General features: G+C 39.8%; 4 protein-coding genes across 4 annotated transcripts in view; 2 read left to right on the plus strand and 2 right to left on the minus strand.

The window, feature by feature from the left end:
- Positions 1–242: 242 nt before the first annotated feature.
- Positions 243–4,535, minus strand: ak6 (adenylate kinase 6). Its single transcript, XM_076270905.1, has 5 exons — positions 4,331–4,535; positions 3,681–3,773; positions 2,809–2,867; positions 2,536–2,681; positions 243–1,099 (listed from the first exon to the last, which is right to left on the minus strand). Exons 1-5 carry the CDS (start codon positions 4,365–4,367, stop codon positions 910–912), a joined length of 525 nt encoding a protein of 174 aa, XP_076127020.1. The 5' UTR covers positions 4,368–4,535; the 3' UTR covers positions 243–909.
- A 35-nt stretch (positions 4,536–4,570) lies between these two features.
- Positions 4,571–10,601, plus strand: rad17 (RAD17 checkpoint clamp loader component). Its single transcript, XM_076270906.1, has 17 exons — positions 4,571–4,669; positions 5,287–5,377; positions 5,493–5,741; positions 5,950–6,033; positions 6,183–6,345; positions 6,517–6,653; positions 6,878–6,930; positions 7,052–7,177; positions 7,595–7,664; positions 7,874–7,985; positions 8,217–8,414; positions 8,520–8,605; positions 8,701–8,847; positions 9,098–9,244; positions 9,355–9,475; positions 9,663–9,720; positions 9,824–10,601. The coding sequence occupies exons 2-17, from the start codon at positions 5,336–5,338 to the stop codon at positions 10,074–10,076; spliced, it is 2,046 nt and encodes a 681-aa protein (XP_076127021.1). The 5' UTR covers positions 4,571–4,669; positions 5,287–5,335; the 3' UTR covers positions 10,077–10,601.
- Positions 10,602–10,808: 207 nt separating this feature from the next.
- ccdc125 (coiled-coil domain containing 125) lies at positions 10,809–15,438 on the plus strand. Its single transcript, XM_076269513.1, has 11 exons — positions 10,809–11,753; positions 12,586–12,644; positions 12,854–12,940; positions 13,120–13,197; positions 13,364–13,449; positions 13,569–13,651; positions 13,731–13,843; positions 14,062–14,169; positions 14,270–14,417; positions 14,766–14,884; positions 15,000–15,438. The coding sequence occupies exons 1-11, from the start codon at positions 11,444–11,446 to the stop codon at positions 15,261–15,263; spliced, it is 1,455 nt and encodes a 484-aa protein (XP_076125628.1). The 5' UTR covers positions 10,809–11,443; the 3' UTR covers positions 15,264–15,438.
- Positions 14,416–18,251, minus strand: part of klf9 (Kruppel like factor 9) — a 130,571-nt gene continuing 126,735 nt past the window's right edge. The window contains exon 3 of the transcript XR_012983498.1: positions 14,416–14,434. The gene's annotated coding sequence lies outside the window, so the exon portion shown is untranslated. The remainder of the gene's footprint in view (positions 14,435–18,251) is intronic.

Raw genomic sequence — 18,251 nt, forward strand, 5'->3', positions numbered from 1 at the left:
AACGTTAGCGCGCCGGGGGTTGTCTCTTCTATAAGTCCATCCCTAAAGATGACGTCTTTGTTCAACCTGTCTGACCGGTATGAATTCAAACGCGAAATGCCTATTAAATATACAATAAACACTAGGCTACACAATAATCATATAGCTTATTAACAATAATGATGTTTGAAAATGGTAACTTACAGACATACTTTTTAACCACGATATAGGAAATTTAGTGTATCACAAAGATAAGGGGGAACTTATTCAGCATTCGTTTTTATTTGTAGTCTACTCAGAGCCAATAAACTGTCTGTTCATTTCATTACTGATAGGCCTACTGATGACATCCATCTAACCAACCACTTCAGGCCTAACAACTGCATATCTTGATTTTCATATACACTGCAGGACCAGTAGACATGGGCATCATCATTGTATTAAATTGTAGAGTTCTGCCTTTAGCAGTACAGTTTTGTACAATAATAGACTATGCATTAAACATTTGTTCTAACACACTAGGCTATATAAGGCCTGAGTGAACAAACTTGAGTCAAAACTCCTATTCCTTCTATTTGTCATGAAGATCGGGACAGTTAAGTCAGATTATTGTCTTGGAAACTACTTTCAAACTTAAAACCTTAACTGGAATGTAAGTGCCAAATTACAATAGTCTTGTTCAATCTTTTACTTATCCAAACAATCACCACGTTTCTTACAAAAACCTCACACAAACATTTCTGTCGGCCACTCAAGCCTCAGACACCTTGTGATACTTCTACCAAGTGCAGTGTAACAGATAAAGCCTCTCTGCACTCGTGCATTTGAACAGCTGTGTGGATGGAGAAGTATTGCGGCCCTTCCAGGTGTGAAAATGATTTCACAAGCATCTGCCAAATACAGTCCGAACAGCTGGGGTCAGAGATCTGTTTAGTTATTGTCCTTTATCCACTGTTCTATCCACTGTGAAATTTGATCCAGGTTCCTCTCCAGGTCCTCTGGCTCATTGCTAGGCAACTGGTGAACAATCTCTGGCTTGTAGGCTTCCATGGCCTCCTCGTAGATGGTCTGGAAGATCTCACATTGGACATTGTCCTGAAGTTTCTTTCCCGTGTATCCCCTAGCAAAGAGTTTACATTAGTTCACCACCATTAGATCCTATTTTTGTGTGAGTATTGTTTGGATATCATGCAATTCAATTGTAGGATGTGGCCACAAACACATTCTTGTTTAAGTTAATATATCAAGTCAAGTCAATTTTTATTTCTATAGCACATTTACAGACGGCTGAGCCGCACCAAAGTGCTTCACAATAAAGTGCTTAAGCACAATAAACAAAGAAATGACCTAAGGCAATATCACATTTCCATACTGATCATATAGGCCATACATGGTTCAGAGTTTACAAAAACAAAAATGCCTTTAATTAAGAGACCATAAATCTCCTCCAATGACGGTGATGGGAAGTAGTTGCACTCAAGAGGAAGAGGAAGACAACAAAACTTCCTTACATCTCAATTTCTAACTAATTATATTCTGTAATGTAGCATGCAGAGGTGACATTTCACTTCCATTCTTGATAAATGATTGCAAAGGTAAGTCAGTATCAGGTCTAGTGTTCATGTAATGTTGGCCAAATAAAACATGGAATCCTGTAATTTAAAGGAAATGACTGCTATAATATGCAAGATGATAAAAACAGGCATATTATGTAATTTACAGTACACTCCACAGTAGGGATGTAACGGTATGAAAATTTAACCTCACAGTTATAGTGACCAAAATTATCACGGTTTTCGTTATTATCGCGGTATTTTTAAGTGTGTTCAATATGTTCAGAAAACACTAATAGGCCTACACAAGCTGAAATAGTTTCAAAAAGTGTGACAGCATTTACTATATTACAAAATAGGCAAAACCTTATTAAAAGTGCAACATTTAAACAGGGACGCTGGAACTTGTTTTCACCTGGGGGTGCTCATAGAGGGGGTGCTGAGGGAGGGTAAAAAATTGTTACTGAGGAGATTCTTTTATTTTGGTGCATTTTAAGGTGGCCTATTGCTACTGGAGAATGGCATATTTTCATTCACATTCATAGGCCTACATCCTGACAGCACAAACAAACCTGGCTGAGCTGAGCATTCTTAATTCATAGCATAGCGTTACCGTGGCATTGTGTGTTGTCCCATTCACTTTTTCCTTGGTCATGTTTAATTGGCTTTGTGCCACAGTTAAATCCATCAAGTAGATAACAGAATCAGTAGGGTACCAGTTTTGTTTCAGGCCTACTGTATGTCAAAAGCAGGCTTGGAGGAAGCTGGGAAGGATTAAACACACGGTTTCCACACCGTGGTAATCATCCGTGGTAATCATGATATTTGAAATAAAAACGGTAATTGTTATCGTCAACATTTTTATCGCGGTTTACCATTATACCGGTAATCGTTACATCCCTACTCCACAGAGGCACAATTTAAATGAGGGATATCCCAAATGTATGTGCTTGTTTATCATCAAGTACAGAATGATTTTGACCAAAACAGATTTTCTGCTCACCTGCCTTCCAGTCGGTTATACAAACTTGTGTTGTCTGTGCGAAGAACAAAAACAATGTCGAACCATCGCTCAGGGAAAAAGTCGCAGCCATGGTAATCCACTATAACACCTCCTTCTCCCATCTTATCTTCTAATTCATCCACCACCTAAGCTCACCACAGACAGACAAACACATCACAAATACATGCTTTGGTTTGATAAATTGTATCCCTTTTCAGGTTGTAACAGATGCGTATGTAAACCAGTAATTGAAAATCATTTTCAGGCACATACTCGGTCCTCGTCCAACACTGGACACTGGTATTCGTCATCAAATCCATCAAACAGTTGTCCTAAAGAAATAGAAACTCTGTGTTAGCTTTTTTTGCTGTTTTCCAATTCCAACTGATTCTGTGTCAAATCAGAGAAAGATGTTACTGCACCATCTAAGATTTTGTTCAAACCTTTCAAGATTGGGTCCTAAAATCAAGGCCTGTAAAATATTTGTATTACTTCAGTTTGATAGCCTGAATAAACACATAAACGCATTGTGTGCAAATTTTGTAGGATGGAAGACAAAAATGTACTCAAAAAATTAACCATTAGAGGTGTATTGTATTGCATGCTCATTGATTTGATACAAGGCCCCAGATTTGGACAAAAGTACAAAAAGAGTGACATTAAGGGTATTGTAAACTTTTGTTTTGTATGCACATTTGTTATTAATGTTCTTTAAATACAATATTTCCTTACAATATTAAAGGATAAAACAAGGTAAGGTTGCTATTTCTGTCATGTTAAAAAGGGGTAGTTATCTATGTGGCTCAATAAGAAAAAGTAGCTCAATCATGGACATTTACCGGTAGTATACACAGAGTATCAAAGTATTTTCCAGTCATACTGTTAATATGTCTGTCTTCCATCCTAGATATTTGGGAAAGACATGAATAAGACTTTTTAAGATATTAATGTCTAAACATGGGTCCCAAGATAAAGCATTTTAGAGTGTAAAAATTAAAAGGCAAAGAAAATACGAAAACATTGGACAATTGAACAAAAATTGTGTGCAGGGATGGTGCAGAAACCCTTTTCCTGAACTCTGTCTGATTTGATATGGAATGGTCCACCCATGTAAACTAAGAATTTGTGCATTCAAGCATGTTTACCTTCTTGAGCCAGGTCACCTACATTGATGTATGTTAACCCTGTTCTCTGGGCTAGCTCCTTCCCCAAGGTAGTTTTACCAACTCCAGGAGTTCCTAAGGGGAAAAATACAAATTAGACTTAATCCAGAGCAAGCAGCCAGTTAATGCATATATTTGATAGCAAAAGCTTTGCATTTTAGATTGTGAAGGGTCCCCCAGTTATGTTCACATTTTCAAGTAACCTAGATAGATAGATAGATAGACAGTAGATAGATAGATAGATAGATAGATAGATACTTTATTGATCCCCAAGGGGAAATTCATTGATTAGGCTAAATTAGACTTCAAAAACTGACGACACAAACATACCAAACAACTGTTAAGAAAATGTAGGTGTACATGTAATATATCTGAATGTACGTGTCCTGGGATTGTAATGTAGTTTGATGTTGGTGATTAATTCTTCCAAATGAAGCATGCAACCATGAGAAAACTTTCAACTGTCTGTAGCAGCTAAGCATCAAGCCTTGGTCAAAAACGCGTAGAGAAGCATAGTGAATACACAATATAGTGCTACCTGAAATACACACAAAGGCGTATATCGCTTTATGTAAATACAGATGATACCCACCACAACTCATGTGATTGCTTTAGTTCCAAGCTATCCTTACCTGTCAGTAGAATATTTGGTCTTTTCATGATTTTCATTCTAGATGGCACACTTTATCAACGGCGTTACAGGCGACTTCTATAACTGACGACTAAAAGTAAGAGAGAACCCCCTAAAATGACAAATTCAGGCCAAAAATCAAGTCAAATCATTCCAAATAAACTTCATTCGCATCAGATCACAAAAACGTGCTCTGGAGTGTGCTGCTGTCCTGGTACGTCATATGCATGCGACAAAATAACAAGTGAACGTCATTTTAAAGGGGTATTCCCAAATTCTAAAAGTTGTGGATTTTCAACTGCATGATAGGAATTTTGTTTCATATTTCGTGAAAATTGAGGTGAGATCATCATCGTCGTTTATTGTTGCATTGCGAAATGAGCTGGTTTTCTCCTGTTTGATGTCGATGTGGTAGATACGGAGTTGCTGGTTTGCTAACATGAATTTAGCTAACGTTAACTTAGCAACCTAAACAACGTTAGCCAGATAGCGGCATTTAAACACTTTCATTCTAATACTTTTAATTGAAAAGCCTTTTCATATTCACATGATGTTTAATGTGCATTCTTAATAAATGTGAACCAACCTCATGTAAGTTCATTTATGGCTTTAATAAAATATTCAGCAATGTTTACAGTAGGTTGTCACCAACAACCAATGGCAAACTTTTTCTTTTTAAATCACGTTACCATACCGAATGTCAATCCTGTCAAAATCTAGTTGTTTAATTACAATTTGTAAAATATCTGCGTATGCGTATAATGACTGATGCGCTTAATTTAGCACAGAATGACAACGATGTAGGCCTGTCTAAACGTTAGCCCTTTAAATTTAATGTGACGAATGAGCTGCTCAAGAGTATTTTCAAATCGGTCATATAGGGGGCTATAGTGTAGAATTAAAGTTGTTAGTTAACTAACGATAATCTGTTTTCGTTGAATCTTCTCTGGTTTTAAGCCCTGTTCTTCGTGTTGAGTATTTTGGATGGAACGCACTGAGGCTGATAATGTCAAAATTGTCTCTAGGAGGGACGTCATCCTCTGCTAAAGTAAGTTGGCCTGTACATCATTACTTTTAAATAGGTAATCATTGTCATGTCATTTCTGCTTAGCAGCCCTGTAACATATAGGATACTGATACTCTCAGCACACTTTTTTCCCCAGTTGAACAGTTGGGTGGAGCCATCATTTGGTGGCTTAAATTCAGGGCTGAGTGGTTTTTCGCTGAAGAAAGGACAGCGCTCTGGAGAGAGCAAGGGGAAAGGGAAGCTATTTGGCAGTGACTCCAGCAGCAAGCGTCCACAGAAGAGGAGGGCAGACTCTAGTGCCTCTGATTCCCGGTCGCTCTCCACAGAGGTATCACCCACTGACCAGGATGAACCATGGGTTGATACACACAGACCGTGCTCACAGGTGGCTGGCTTAGTGCTTCAGAGTTCTGCTCCTTTTCCAAATCTGATCATTTCTGCAGAGGACGTGAAAGCAGGTCCAAACACTGATATTCAGTGTTGTGAGCATGAACCATTTTGGAAATCATACTATGAGATTATGAATGAACATTCGTCATTGATTTATTAACTGAATATTTGTTTGCATCTTTATTTCCTCATACTAACTGTAGGCGGAACTGGCAGTCCACAAGAAGAAGATTGAGGAGGTTGAAAGCTGGATCAGGACTCATGTAGACTCAAAAACCACTTACAAGGTTTGTCTTCAGTGAACTGGCAGATGTATAATTTTTACCACCATTACTTTGCATGGTCCCATTTTTCTCTTTCTTGTTTTTACTTGAGTGTTGATGATGTAAGAACATTCCCTAGATTATAAATAAAATGTCTGCACCATTCTCCACAGGGTGGCACCATTCTCCTTCTAACGGGCCCCTCTGGATGTGGGAAAACGGCCACAGTACGTGTTCTTGCCCAAGAACTGAACTTCCAGATCCAAGAGTGGACAAACCCTTCCACTGTTTCCGAGTTCCGAACAGATGAATCTTTTAGAGAGACTTTCGATCCAGGTATGATTACTCAGATTCAAGAGAACTCTGCCATTCTGTGTAGTCTCTTATTTGCATGATGTCTCATGTAAATATATTTGATATACGTGCTACGTATATGTCACTTACTACCAAGCTCATCAGTAAAAATCATAACTTTCCCTCCTTCCACCCCACCACAACCTTGATCAGGTTCTAGGTTTAATGGTTTTCAAGGCATCTCACAAACGGGGGCCTTCCAGGAGTTCTTGCTCAGGGCCAACAAATATAACTGTCTTCAGATGAGTGGGGACAACCTAACAACTGACAGAAAAATCATCCTAGTGGAGGTACTGTGGAAATACAACAACAGTTGGATGGGGGAATGAATGGAGGGAGGGATATGCAGTACATGCAGAGGAGAAATACCATATTTAAAGTGATTATTTGCTGGCATGATTGGAAGCCCATGCACTGTATGACTACATTTTTCAGGTTTTCACTGAAGGAATGTTTATTTTTTGCTCTTGGTTGTGAGATTTACCTTTTCTGTCCAATTTTAATATCATTTTAGGAATTCCCAAACCAATTCTACAGGCAGCCAGCATGCTTACATGATATTCTAAGGTGAGACTCTAATGTGTCAGTGTGTACTGATTACATGGTTGCATGAAGATTGCATGAAGGCCCAGACTGTTTTGTAAACACCAGTGAGAAATGTTATCCTCATCGTTACTGATTTCCACAGGCGCTACGTGAGAACGGGCAGGTGTCCCCTCGTATTTATTGTGTCGGACAGTCTCAGTGGAGATCGAGGCTCGAGACTTCTCTTCCCCAAGGATGTGCAGGATGAGCTGCCGATCAGCAACATCAGGTAGAACACTATTTCAGCTGCTGCACTGCACTGCACTGTGCACATTCCAACCTTAAGTGCACTCAGACTTCTAATGACACACATCCACCACTGATGATGTATCACAACTGCTCTAATTGACAGAAAGTCATTCCTGGCCACTGCTTTCAATTAACTTCGATTTCAATTTGAATTCAATTAACTTTGATTTTCAATTGACTTCGCTCTGTGCTGAAAGAGGATAATCTTCCTCTGATGCACAATACACACACACACACACACACACAAACACACACACATAAAACTACATAGGATACTTTTAATTAATTGATCTCCATCCATTATGGATTTCTGCATTTGTCAGTCACTCCAGCCCAGAATCAACTTTGTGCTTACCTCTGTTCTGCTGCTTTGTCCTGTTTGTCCCGTTTGTCCCAGCTTTAACCCCGTCGCCCCCACAAGCTTGATGAAGGTCCTCAGTCGGATCGTCGCCACTGAAGCAGGAAAGGTCAGAATTTCTCACAACCTCTTAGACACACCTTTGCCTTTTTTACACGTCTGTCTTCTCTCCCATCATTCCTTCTCCTCTTGGCTCTTTGAGTTTCTAGTTCTGTCTACAGAGCAGTTCCATGTGGCTGCATGTGGCCTTTTGTGTGTCTGGTTGTGTCCAGAACGCCTTCATAATGGCTCTCTTCATGTTTCTTGTTATGTGTGCAGAGCGGGGGCAGGATCTCTGTTCCTGATAAAGCTGCTCTGGACCTCTTGTGTTCGGGCTGTTCAGGAGACATCCGCAGTGCCATCAACAGTCTACAGTTCTCTTCTCTCACAGGTGAAAGGCAGATCATCACCACACATAGCTATTGCCATAATAATAGCAACCATCTTTTAGTATAACTTTTCTTTAATACTAATCAGAATGATGACTGTTGGTAGTGATAACAGAGAATGCAATCAGGAAGCATAGTTAGAGGCTGTACTTGTGAAACATTGCTTAATTTAACAAAGCTTAAATATAATGATTGCGCCAGAGAAACACTGTAATATTCTGATCATTGAACAGATCACTCACTTGAAAAAAGTCTCTGGGCTGCTAAGAAGGGAAAGTCAACAGCTGCACCTCGAAAGGCAGGGCCAAAGCCCAAAGCAAAAGGCAGATCCTCCAAAAGCGTTGACATGCTGGAGGAAAGCCAGGCTATTGGTGGGAAAGATGCCTCCCTCTTTCTCTTCAGAGCATTAGGGAGGATCCTCTACTGCAAACGTAAGATCTTCACAGCTGTTTCTAGTTTAATTTCACTTTCGCTTTGTTTATACAGTGCTTTGTGGTTAGCAGATAAATGTATCCAATTGACAAATTGCTTTCTAGGTGAGAGTTTTGAGGCTTCAGAAGTACCTAGATTACCTGACCACTTATCCGAACACCAGAGGGACAAATTACTGGTTGACCCTGAGGTACCATCTCACAAAAGCACACACTATGACTGTACCAAAATACTGGTGCAATATTGAAATACTAACTAGTACTTCTGTGTCTTCCTCTCACTTAGATGGTGGTTGAGCGGTCACACATGTCTGGAGAGTTTTTCAGCCTTTACCTCCAGCAGAATTATGTGGACTTCTTTTCTGACGTGGACGATGTAGCTCGGGCTAGTGAATACCTGTCTGACGCTGACTTCCTGACGGCTGAATGGACTGTGAGTGGTCTGGTCACCTCTACTCCCTAAACTTAAAGATCAAGTACATGACTGTGACGAAAGATTGCTGAGTTTGACTCAGAATAGAATCTCTGCCTGTATTTTTAATCAAGACTTTTCACTTACGTGTTTTGATTGGATTCAGTTATGTATGTTGCAGTTAGTTGGATGGTGCAGTAATTGATTTGTTGTAGACTATAATAGTGATGGGTTGATGTTGTTGTAACTTTGTCCTGGAACTGGTTCACAGTCTCGCTCCACCATGCGGGAGTATGGGTCATCTGTAGCCACCAGGGGCCTCATCCATGCTAACTCTGCTCGGGCTAAAGCAGACTGCCAGACTTCTGTGGGCTTCAGGCCCCTGCACAAACCGCACTGGCTACTGGTCAACAAGAAGGTAACGGAGATGAAATGGTTGAACTGTTGTTGGGGTGGGTCAGTTGGCGTTATGCCTCAGTACTCATGGTGGTTTTTGTTTACGTGGATTTTGTCCCTTTGTTGTTGCAGTACCGGGAGAACTGCCAGGCCGTTCAGTCACTCTTCATAAACTTCTGCCTCCCGCCTGTCAGCCTTCAGACGGAACTAGTGCCTTACCTGGCAAAACTCAACAACCCCATGAGGAACCCAGGTGACATAAACAACTCACACTTCTTTTCTATCTACCCCTCTCTAACACACACACACACGCACGCACGCACGCACTTGTTTATACAAGTTATATAACAGACAGTTCAGAAAAATGTTGAAATTCTAGTGCTGATGAATGAAAACAGTTAACAGATAACAGACAACTCCCCTAAACATTTCTCCCACAGCTCAGATTGCCTTTCTTCAGGATGTCGGCCATCTTCCTCTTAGAAAATTCCTAGGAAGGTATGGCCTGATTTCTCTATGGCTTTTTATCCAAAGTGACTAACAAAGATGAGTAACAACAATCAAACACTCATTTGATACACTGGTCTTTGCCTCTTTCCAGGTTGAAACTGGAGGCTCTGGGTGATAAAGACACAGGACTGCTAGATGAGGACAGTGAAGGGGAAGACCCAGCCAGCCACGCGCTCCATCCAAAGGAGACCACAGATCCTGACCCAGGACCAGAGGCAGAGCCGACTCCAACTGGCAGCCAGGATGCCGAGGTAGATCTTCCCATGAGTCAGCCTCAGCCCACCACCACAGAGGCGCTCCTTGAAGAGGAGGACCTGCTCATAGAAGAGTATGACAGTGACTGAAAGACTGGACAAGGCTGGACTGACACATTCCAGAAAAATGCTGCCGTCATTAGTTTGGTGATATCCAGACGAATGGGGTTTCACAGCCCTTGTTTGTTGTTTTTCTGTCCTCACACAAGACAGCTCTTGTTTGTTGTTTTAATGATAATAATAATATTGGGTTTTCTTTCTAATATTTATTGTATTGTGTGTTGGTCCTGTTCATGTCACACACAGTGGGGCTGATGTTACCATGAATGAGAGACTTTTGGACTCTGTATTTGTATAGCAGTTAGGATTTCCTCCTTTGTGAAATATTTATGTTTGTTTGCATTCTCACAAGACTGTGTAAGTGCTTGTCCTCTGAGCAGCTTTTTTCTCTTTGAGGATGCATAACAATGTGAAACTGCAGTGTATATTTGTATTCATTGCAAGAACCTTCAAACAGTAAAACCTTCATACCTTTAACACGGGATAATTTTGGAAAGCATTATCTGCCATTTGCCATTCTAGTTCAGTTTAATAATAAAAAACAAAACTGCAAAACTGCTTTGGTGATGTTTTAAATTGGTGAGATGGCATGTCGCTTTCAGGGATAACAACTGATATTGCCGTATAGGCTCTTGCCTACTGAGATATTTAACTACATGCGTGTGAATATGTGTTTGCCCACTTCTGTTGTAAAGGTAGACATAGAAGGCGTTCCCAAAAGCGCATGCAGAATGACACACACAATAGAACATCCTGTTTGCCCGTTGTTGAAGAAACGTAGCTTTGAGGAAAGCTGGCCGTGACCTTCCGTTCCAGTCCACTTTTCTACTTCTCTGGAATAACAAATGTCGTGGAAGAACGGAATAATTTCCTCACATAGGAACATATGAGACAAATTTCTTGGACATAATGTTAATCGGTAACAGTCGCCAATAACACCCAGACATTTTTGGAAGGAAACTATTGTTGGACTCGCTCATCACGCAACAACAAGAAGACGACTGACCAGTGGATTTCGAGTTGAACTAACGCTACTTTATATATTCCTATGACCTGACAACAGCTAACTTTCTCGCCGTTTTTGCTCCCTGGGTCAAACTACATATTACGGGTCGATATTCCGGTATTCCATCCTTCACCAAACACCTTTGATAGACGAGGCTACCGGATACAGAGAAACTATGTCAACAGGTTTATTTTTCTCAGCCATTCTAACTTGTAAATAGGCTCCGCTACAAAAGTATGGTGATGCCATTTATTTTCACATTTGTTCACATTTTAACCATGTTGTAAAAAAACAAACAAATTTCTCATTCGACATTCATTAATCAGTTTGGCTACATAGCTAGGCCTACTAGGCTACGATCTTGTGCTACTGCGTGCACATCATTTCTGGGATGCAAGTAGACAGAGAACAGGTAGCATGCACCAGTACAAGTGGCGACGATGATATGACCGAGGGTGACCTGGGGGATGGAACTAGGGTAAGACACAAGGCTTTGGGCTACAACATGAAGCAACCAGTTCGAAGCAGAAGTCAGGGAGACTTCCAGGAGCTTTTGTCACCAATACACTCTTTAAAGAGGAACAGCTTTGGAGGAGGAAATAAAGAGACCTTCTCCTGGACACCATGCAGTGAAATGTGCAGTGACTTGAGGCAGGAGTTGTTGCATGGAATACAGCATATTTGTAGGGAGAGAGAATCAGGTAAGATTAGGCCTGTTTCATTATGAACCCCTGTAACTGCATATCATGAATATACAAGTTATGTGGCAGTGTCTTTATTCCATGAATCTTTTTTTTTTTTCAGTTTTGTATTTCTACTTCCAATACTGGATATGTAGGCCTACAAACTATTGCATTGTGGTTCATTCATTCGTTAATTAATTTATATGTGTGGATTCATTGCTCACAAATTGATACTACCCCTTTAGTCAAGCCTTGACACATGCAGGTTACAGCTGCTTGTGTCCTACCGTGAACCTTGATCTCTCTGCTGGCTGGCAGTGGTGTTTATTTTGGCGTGTGTAGTGTAGGTGAAGAAATGGCAACATCTTTGCTCACACGCAGTATATTACCATAAAAGTCTGCTGATGTCTATGTAAGACCTCTCCCCTTTTTCCAAGGGGTGTTTAAATAATCAAAAGTTAAAAGTGTTTAGATCTAACACCTTTAATAAATGGAAAATTGGCTTGCACTTCACACTGTTCAGGAAGGTCATAAAAATTGGTGTTTTCACAGTTAAACCCATATTAAGGCCATCACCATTTGACAAGTGTGGAGGATGTCAGGTGTCTGACACATGAATGACATTGCAAAGTATGTGGACAGTTTGCATACCAAAAATCATGCTTGGGTCTGACCTAGGGTTACGTTCTAAAGTTGCCATGGCTTGTGGCATATAAATCTCATAGAAATACTCAACATTTGGATGTATTACTTTGCTGACCTTACTTTGAGATATAGCGGCACACAATATCAGTGAATAAAGAAAATGTAAGTGTTGAAAGCCATGGTGTCTGACCACAATTTCTTCCAGAATACCATGATGATGGAAGCAGTGGAGAGTTGCAGAGGAAATTACAGGAGGTCACCGAGGTGCGTCCAGACTCATGACTAATGCGATGGTGGATTTGAGTCTTTTTCCCACAACTTCGGAGCTTGGCAGTTGCAGTTCTGACATTTTTATTCACTTGAACAAACAGATAACTGCACACTCCACTGTTGTGTCTACTTTAAAAGAATTATTGTTTGTGTAGGGTGTATTGATTTGTTCTAGCCACTAACGTATTGCCATATTCTTCCAGGAGGTGGAGCTGTTGCGCACAGAGTTAGAGGTGACACACCGTCAGCTGGAAGGGAAGCATGAGGCTCTGAGGATCCTTCAGGGACATGTGAGAATGTGAAACTATTTACACCAGAATATTCAAAATCAGACTATTATAGTTATGTATAGTAGGATCTATTATGTATAGTAGGATCTATTATGTATAGTAGGATCTATTGTTATGTATGTATTATTATGTATTTTGCGTTGTAATGTCTATGTGTTTTGGTAATCTTTCGTTCCCAGGCAATCTTAGATAAGGCAACTACTCATACTAAAATCTTACTTCAGAAGAGCGAGGAGAGGACCAAAGCCTTGGAGAAGGTAGGGTGCACTTACATTTTTAACACAGGGTTAGACAGCTGTATATTAAGCATCCATTACACTGATGCATTGCATTCTATTTTATCACCAAATCAACTCTGCAACTGTGACGTTCAATAATTTGAATTTATCTCTAGCTCATTCCTTCACTAATCTAATCTTTCAGGAAGTAAATGCTTTACAATGGGAAATAAATTTTAACCAGGTGAAATTTAAGAACTTCGAGCAGTCATGGGAGCAGAAGTATGAAAGGTGTGTTTGTTTTGCCTGCATATAATTCGATTTTTCATTACTATGGAACTTATTTAATATTTAAGCATTAAACTCATATTTACCTGGATGTCCTTTCTTGGTTCCATGGTCTTTAATAGGGTAAGTTCTGAGAATCAAGCCTTGAGTGAAAGTCTTGAGGAAAGAACAAAAGAGATGCAAGTGCTGAGGACAGAGAACTCTTGTGAGTTAATAAATAAACAACAAGCAAATACATAAATAACATTAAAAATGGCACTCATGCACTTGTGTGTATCCTCTAGCTTTGAACCAGCAATGTCTAGAGCTTTTGGCCATGCTTAGTGCCCAGGACAGGAGTGAGTTTCAGGACACCCAGCCACCTTCAAACCAAGGGAGAGAAGGCTCCGTGCTTGAGGTAGGTTAGAGCATGCTTTGATAAAAGGACTGTGAGGAATGTAATATATGGAAAACGTTAGTGGTATGTTCTGTTGTTTTGTATGTACAGCTATATTTGTTCCCACAGATTTTAACCCACAATATCCCATTATAGTAGGCTATTATGTTCAGCATTAATTTTGCTTGTGTTTGGTGAAGTTGGCTTGTATTGTAATATCTCATGTCCATGTTACACAGCTTGCTGTGTTTGGGGCCTGCCAGTGTCCCTCCAGTCTGAACGAGCCATGTCCATGTGCCAGGAGTGCTGCTGCCAGCCGCAAACAGGTCTTACAGCTGAAGCAAGAGGTTTGTGATATCAGTTTTCCACTTAGCCCGTGTAAGACCCTCAAAGTCCCTGTTTTCCTTGAGACCTAATTTAAAGGGGCAAAAATTCCTCTTCCCACAGTTAAAGACTCAGAGGAGGAAGATGGATGAGGCGTTTGTGATGGCAGATGCCTTCCGGATAGCCTTTGAGCAGCAGCTGAGGCGAGGGAGCGCGCATGCTCTCCACCTGGCTGAAACTGACACGTACAAGACTCTAAAGAAGCATCGGGGTAGTTACAGTGTTACCCTTTCAAGAGAGTTCCATTATCAGCATCATAGTTGGCCCCAAAAGGCTTCCGTTTTAACATTCCATATGTTATCTTAATCCAGAGGAAGTAGATTGGGAACCAAATAGAATGTTCAAGCATTGTTTTTGTTTACCTTGTTGAAAGGGTCTATAAAACTCTAAAGTTGACCATGGATAACCTAAACAAGTGTCTGCATGCTCAGTTTATTGTGTTGATTTTGTTTTGGACTGATTCCCACATACATACAGTACATACATGCTGTACATTCCCGCAGGTCATGGACAACAGTATGACATAGCTCACCCCAAAGTTTTTCTTTTTCACCTTTAGGGAAAGAGAGGCAGAGTTCTCTCAACATTGGACAGAGGTTAAAAGGGTTTCTTCCATCTGCTATGGAAGGAAAGATGCCTAAAGACCCATATGAAACACTGCATATGCTGCTTGATCTGGTTTGTCTATCATTTTCTTATTAGAGGTTTTGAGACATATTAGTTCAACCTGCACTTGACCTAGCATAACTCCCTAATCCCATCTTGTCCTCTGCTGTTAAATTGATGGTTTTAGTTGAGTGATAAAGAAGAGGCCCTGGCACATCAGAGGAAAGTGAGTTACATGTTGGCCCGCAACACTGAGGCCCTTGAGAAACGTCTCCACGTTCAACAGCAAGGAAGCAGTCCAGGCACAGACTTGAAAACCAATGAAAAAGCTCCATCAGGGGAAATAATAGACGATGCCTTGTGTGACTCAAAGGAGGATTGTAAATGCCCATCTTCTGAGGATCATAGCGCCGAGCGCACTGACTTACTGACATCCCTTGATCACTTGTAAAAAAAAGGAAGCTTTGTAGCCTACTCAGACAGCATGGAATCAAATGTATCAAAATATTAAAGTTAAGTTAAATATATTTCTACATTGTTTTTAAAAAGTTGTATTAACTTAAAACAGTCCATTAAAGAGTAATATTTTTGATTAAATGATGGGTGTGACCAACATGTTGAGTTAAGGCATTTTCTGGTGTCATTTGTGGTTTCTGTAAAAATGATTTCTTTGACGTAAAAGCTGATCTTCATTAGCCTAGCAACAAAAATATATAACATTTACTACCTTGTGTGCAGGCCTTTTATATGTCGACTAACATCTGATTAAGAACTATGTTTTTTTCCCTTGAAAATAAACAACAGCTGTAAGGTAGGCAAACATGGGTAGTATTTTAATTATATGTATTTTAAATATGTATTTAATTACTTCAGTGTATTTTGTAATTTGTATTTTGCAGGATTGGAACAAATCTAATGTAGTTTGTAACAAAATACTTTGAGGGATTGTATTTAGAGTATTTCAAATACTTAAGAAAAATCTGTCATTTTTGTCTAATAAGCCAAAAATTCATCACTCAGTAAAATATACTACCTATAACCAAGCTATGCTTATCATAGTCTGGGAGCCAAAGGCCAGAATCTTGAACCTAGTTTTGTTGGTTAAAGTTTTTTGTTGCCTAGGGTTTACTCCATAAGAATAGGATGGGTGCCCGATGATATCCCTTGGGCAATTCCCTATATTCAGCTCTAAATACTAATATTAATTTCATTAACCTTTTGGAAAAACAGCATAACATTTAAACCCATTTTTCCTTTTTCTTGCAGTAGTATGCCACATTGTGACCAACTTAAGTGTTAGATCCAACTTTTCTCTTTTACGATCCCCTCTGGACAAGTTGGAAAAAATGAAAAGAAAAGTCAAATGAGGGAGCCAAAACGGCTTGTGCCGCCAATTTTATGTTACCCTGTAGACAACTTAAAAGCATTATTGTCTTTTATGTATCATCATCTCCTTAGAACATTGGAAGTTGAAAAAAAAGTAGGCTAACTTCAGGAGCTTGAACTGTCAGATGTGTCAAGTGCAAGACTAAAGGACCCCACCTTTGACCCCATGACCTTGAGTACCTAATAGCTGATGTTCATTCTCACTACAGGACAGTATTAAAACCACTTAATGGATTTGACATGAGGATTATGAAAGGGATAACATCTGGCGAGGTATGCAGAAATAATGGAGGACGGATGCAAAGACCTCCCCGATGCGAAAAGAGTTTTCTACACCAAGTTAATTAATTCTGTATATCAGGACCTTACAGGATATTATTTTGCTTGTCCCACATGCTGCCAGTCATGTAGGCAAAAGGCAAGGCATGCATTTATAGCACAAAAAGGGAAATGCAGTTCAGTTTAAAAAGAGGCTGACCTGTTAAATTGGTTGCACTACGGAACTATTGGTTACGGAAGTGGTGGTGGGTACTTTGGATCTACTTCATAGGAGCCCCAATGTACAGAATTAACCCGTTTAATCCTTTTAATCCGTTATAGTGACCGTACAAAAAATATGGCTCTTGTGCCTTTAAAACTGTTGCTGGATGAATTATCAATACATTTCTCCCAAAAATAGAAACCTGAAAGGGTCTCAGTTAAATATGTGCAGTGCCAAATGTGTAGTGTAATTTCTCACATGGCCAGAGCTGCTTATGTTTTGGTTGCACCCTGACCAGAAAATGTCCACCCAAAAGCTCCCAAACTAAAGCTTAGAAAAGTATGTTTATGTAAACATAGGACAAAGATTTTTGGCACACATCATCTTTAAGATGTGTAGTATGGAGGGATGCAATTGAAATATATGAACTTTGTTCAGCGTTCTCATAGCATGAGTGAACATGATGACGGTCACAATTGTGACCGTTGGGAAACAACATAGTCCGATTTTAGGGATTTTCGCACATTTCATTGTACAATCATCTAATTTCCACTAAATTCCATTCAAAGATGATATGGGGACATTGTCCCAGGTCTGTTCTTTACTTTTACATTTGTATCACATGGCATTTCTCAACATGGCCTCTAAAATTCTCTATTATATTCTAAGTGTGCCAATTATTACATAGAAAATCCATTATACCACACTATTATACATAATTATTGTAATAGCTGATTTTCTAAGCTGTTCTTTATTTTAATTTCACTTTCAGTCATTTCCTGCACATATCATATCTAACTGACTGCCCAGATTTTACAATCACACCTCAAAAACAGTAAATCATCATACTTATTGACTATTATATTACATAATGTCACATATAAACAAGGTGGTGGGGGGTATAATCAACTAGCCAGTCAGCCTGTTGAAGGCATATTGGCTGAATTTATGCAGAGGCTTGCAGTAGATATGAACAACCTTACCAGAAAAATTATTCCCCACCGCTTTTCCCAAAAATACCCCTCCACTTATGTAGGGCCTCTGCCATAGGGACCAGTCAGACGAACCATAAGCAAAGCTTCATGTGATCAAAAATAAAGATCAAGTGTCTCAAGAATCTGCTCTCACACTATTGTATGTCAAAATTACAGAATGCTTCCTATTATGCATTTAGAACCTTTCTTAATTCAGTGGTAAAATTAATCAAATTTAGCAATATAGTGGACATCACACCCCTCTGACACTAGATTATGTCAATAACTGAGGTCAGGCTCCTATGCTCCTCAGGTTTATATGTGATGGTATCATGGACAGATGTCCTGTGTTGCCCAGGTCAATCATTGTGTGTTTCCAGGGTCCTCCAGCTTTATAAAGCACATAATAGGTACCCAAATGAGCATAGGTCCCAGGATACACACTGGGAATATAGGGCCTTATGAAGATGGCAATTTACTTAGTTGCATAAAAATATGTTTAACAGCACTCACCAAACAAATCTCTCCACTTGTGTGTTTGATGCCAGACAGGCTCATATGGTAATGCTGTTGTATATTTAGAACCTTACTTAATCCA

This window comes from Alosa pseudoharengus, unplaced genomic scaffold, assembly GCF_046254945.1.
Source record: "Alosa pseudoharengus isolate Yale_2024_CS ecotype anadromous, Long Island Sound unplaced genomic scaffold, YU_APseudo_1.1 YU_APseudo_1.1_scf_6, whole genome shotgun sequence".
In the NCBI taxonomy this organism is placed as follows: domain Eukaryota; kingdom Metazoa; phylum Chordata; class Actinopteri; order Clupeiformes; family Clupeidae; genus Alosa; species Alosa pseudoharengus.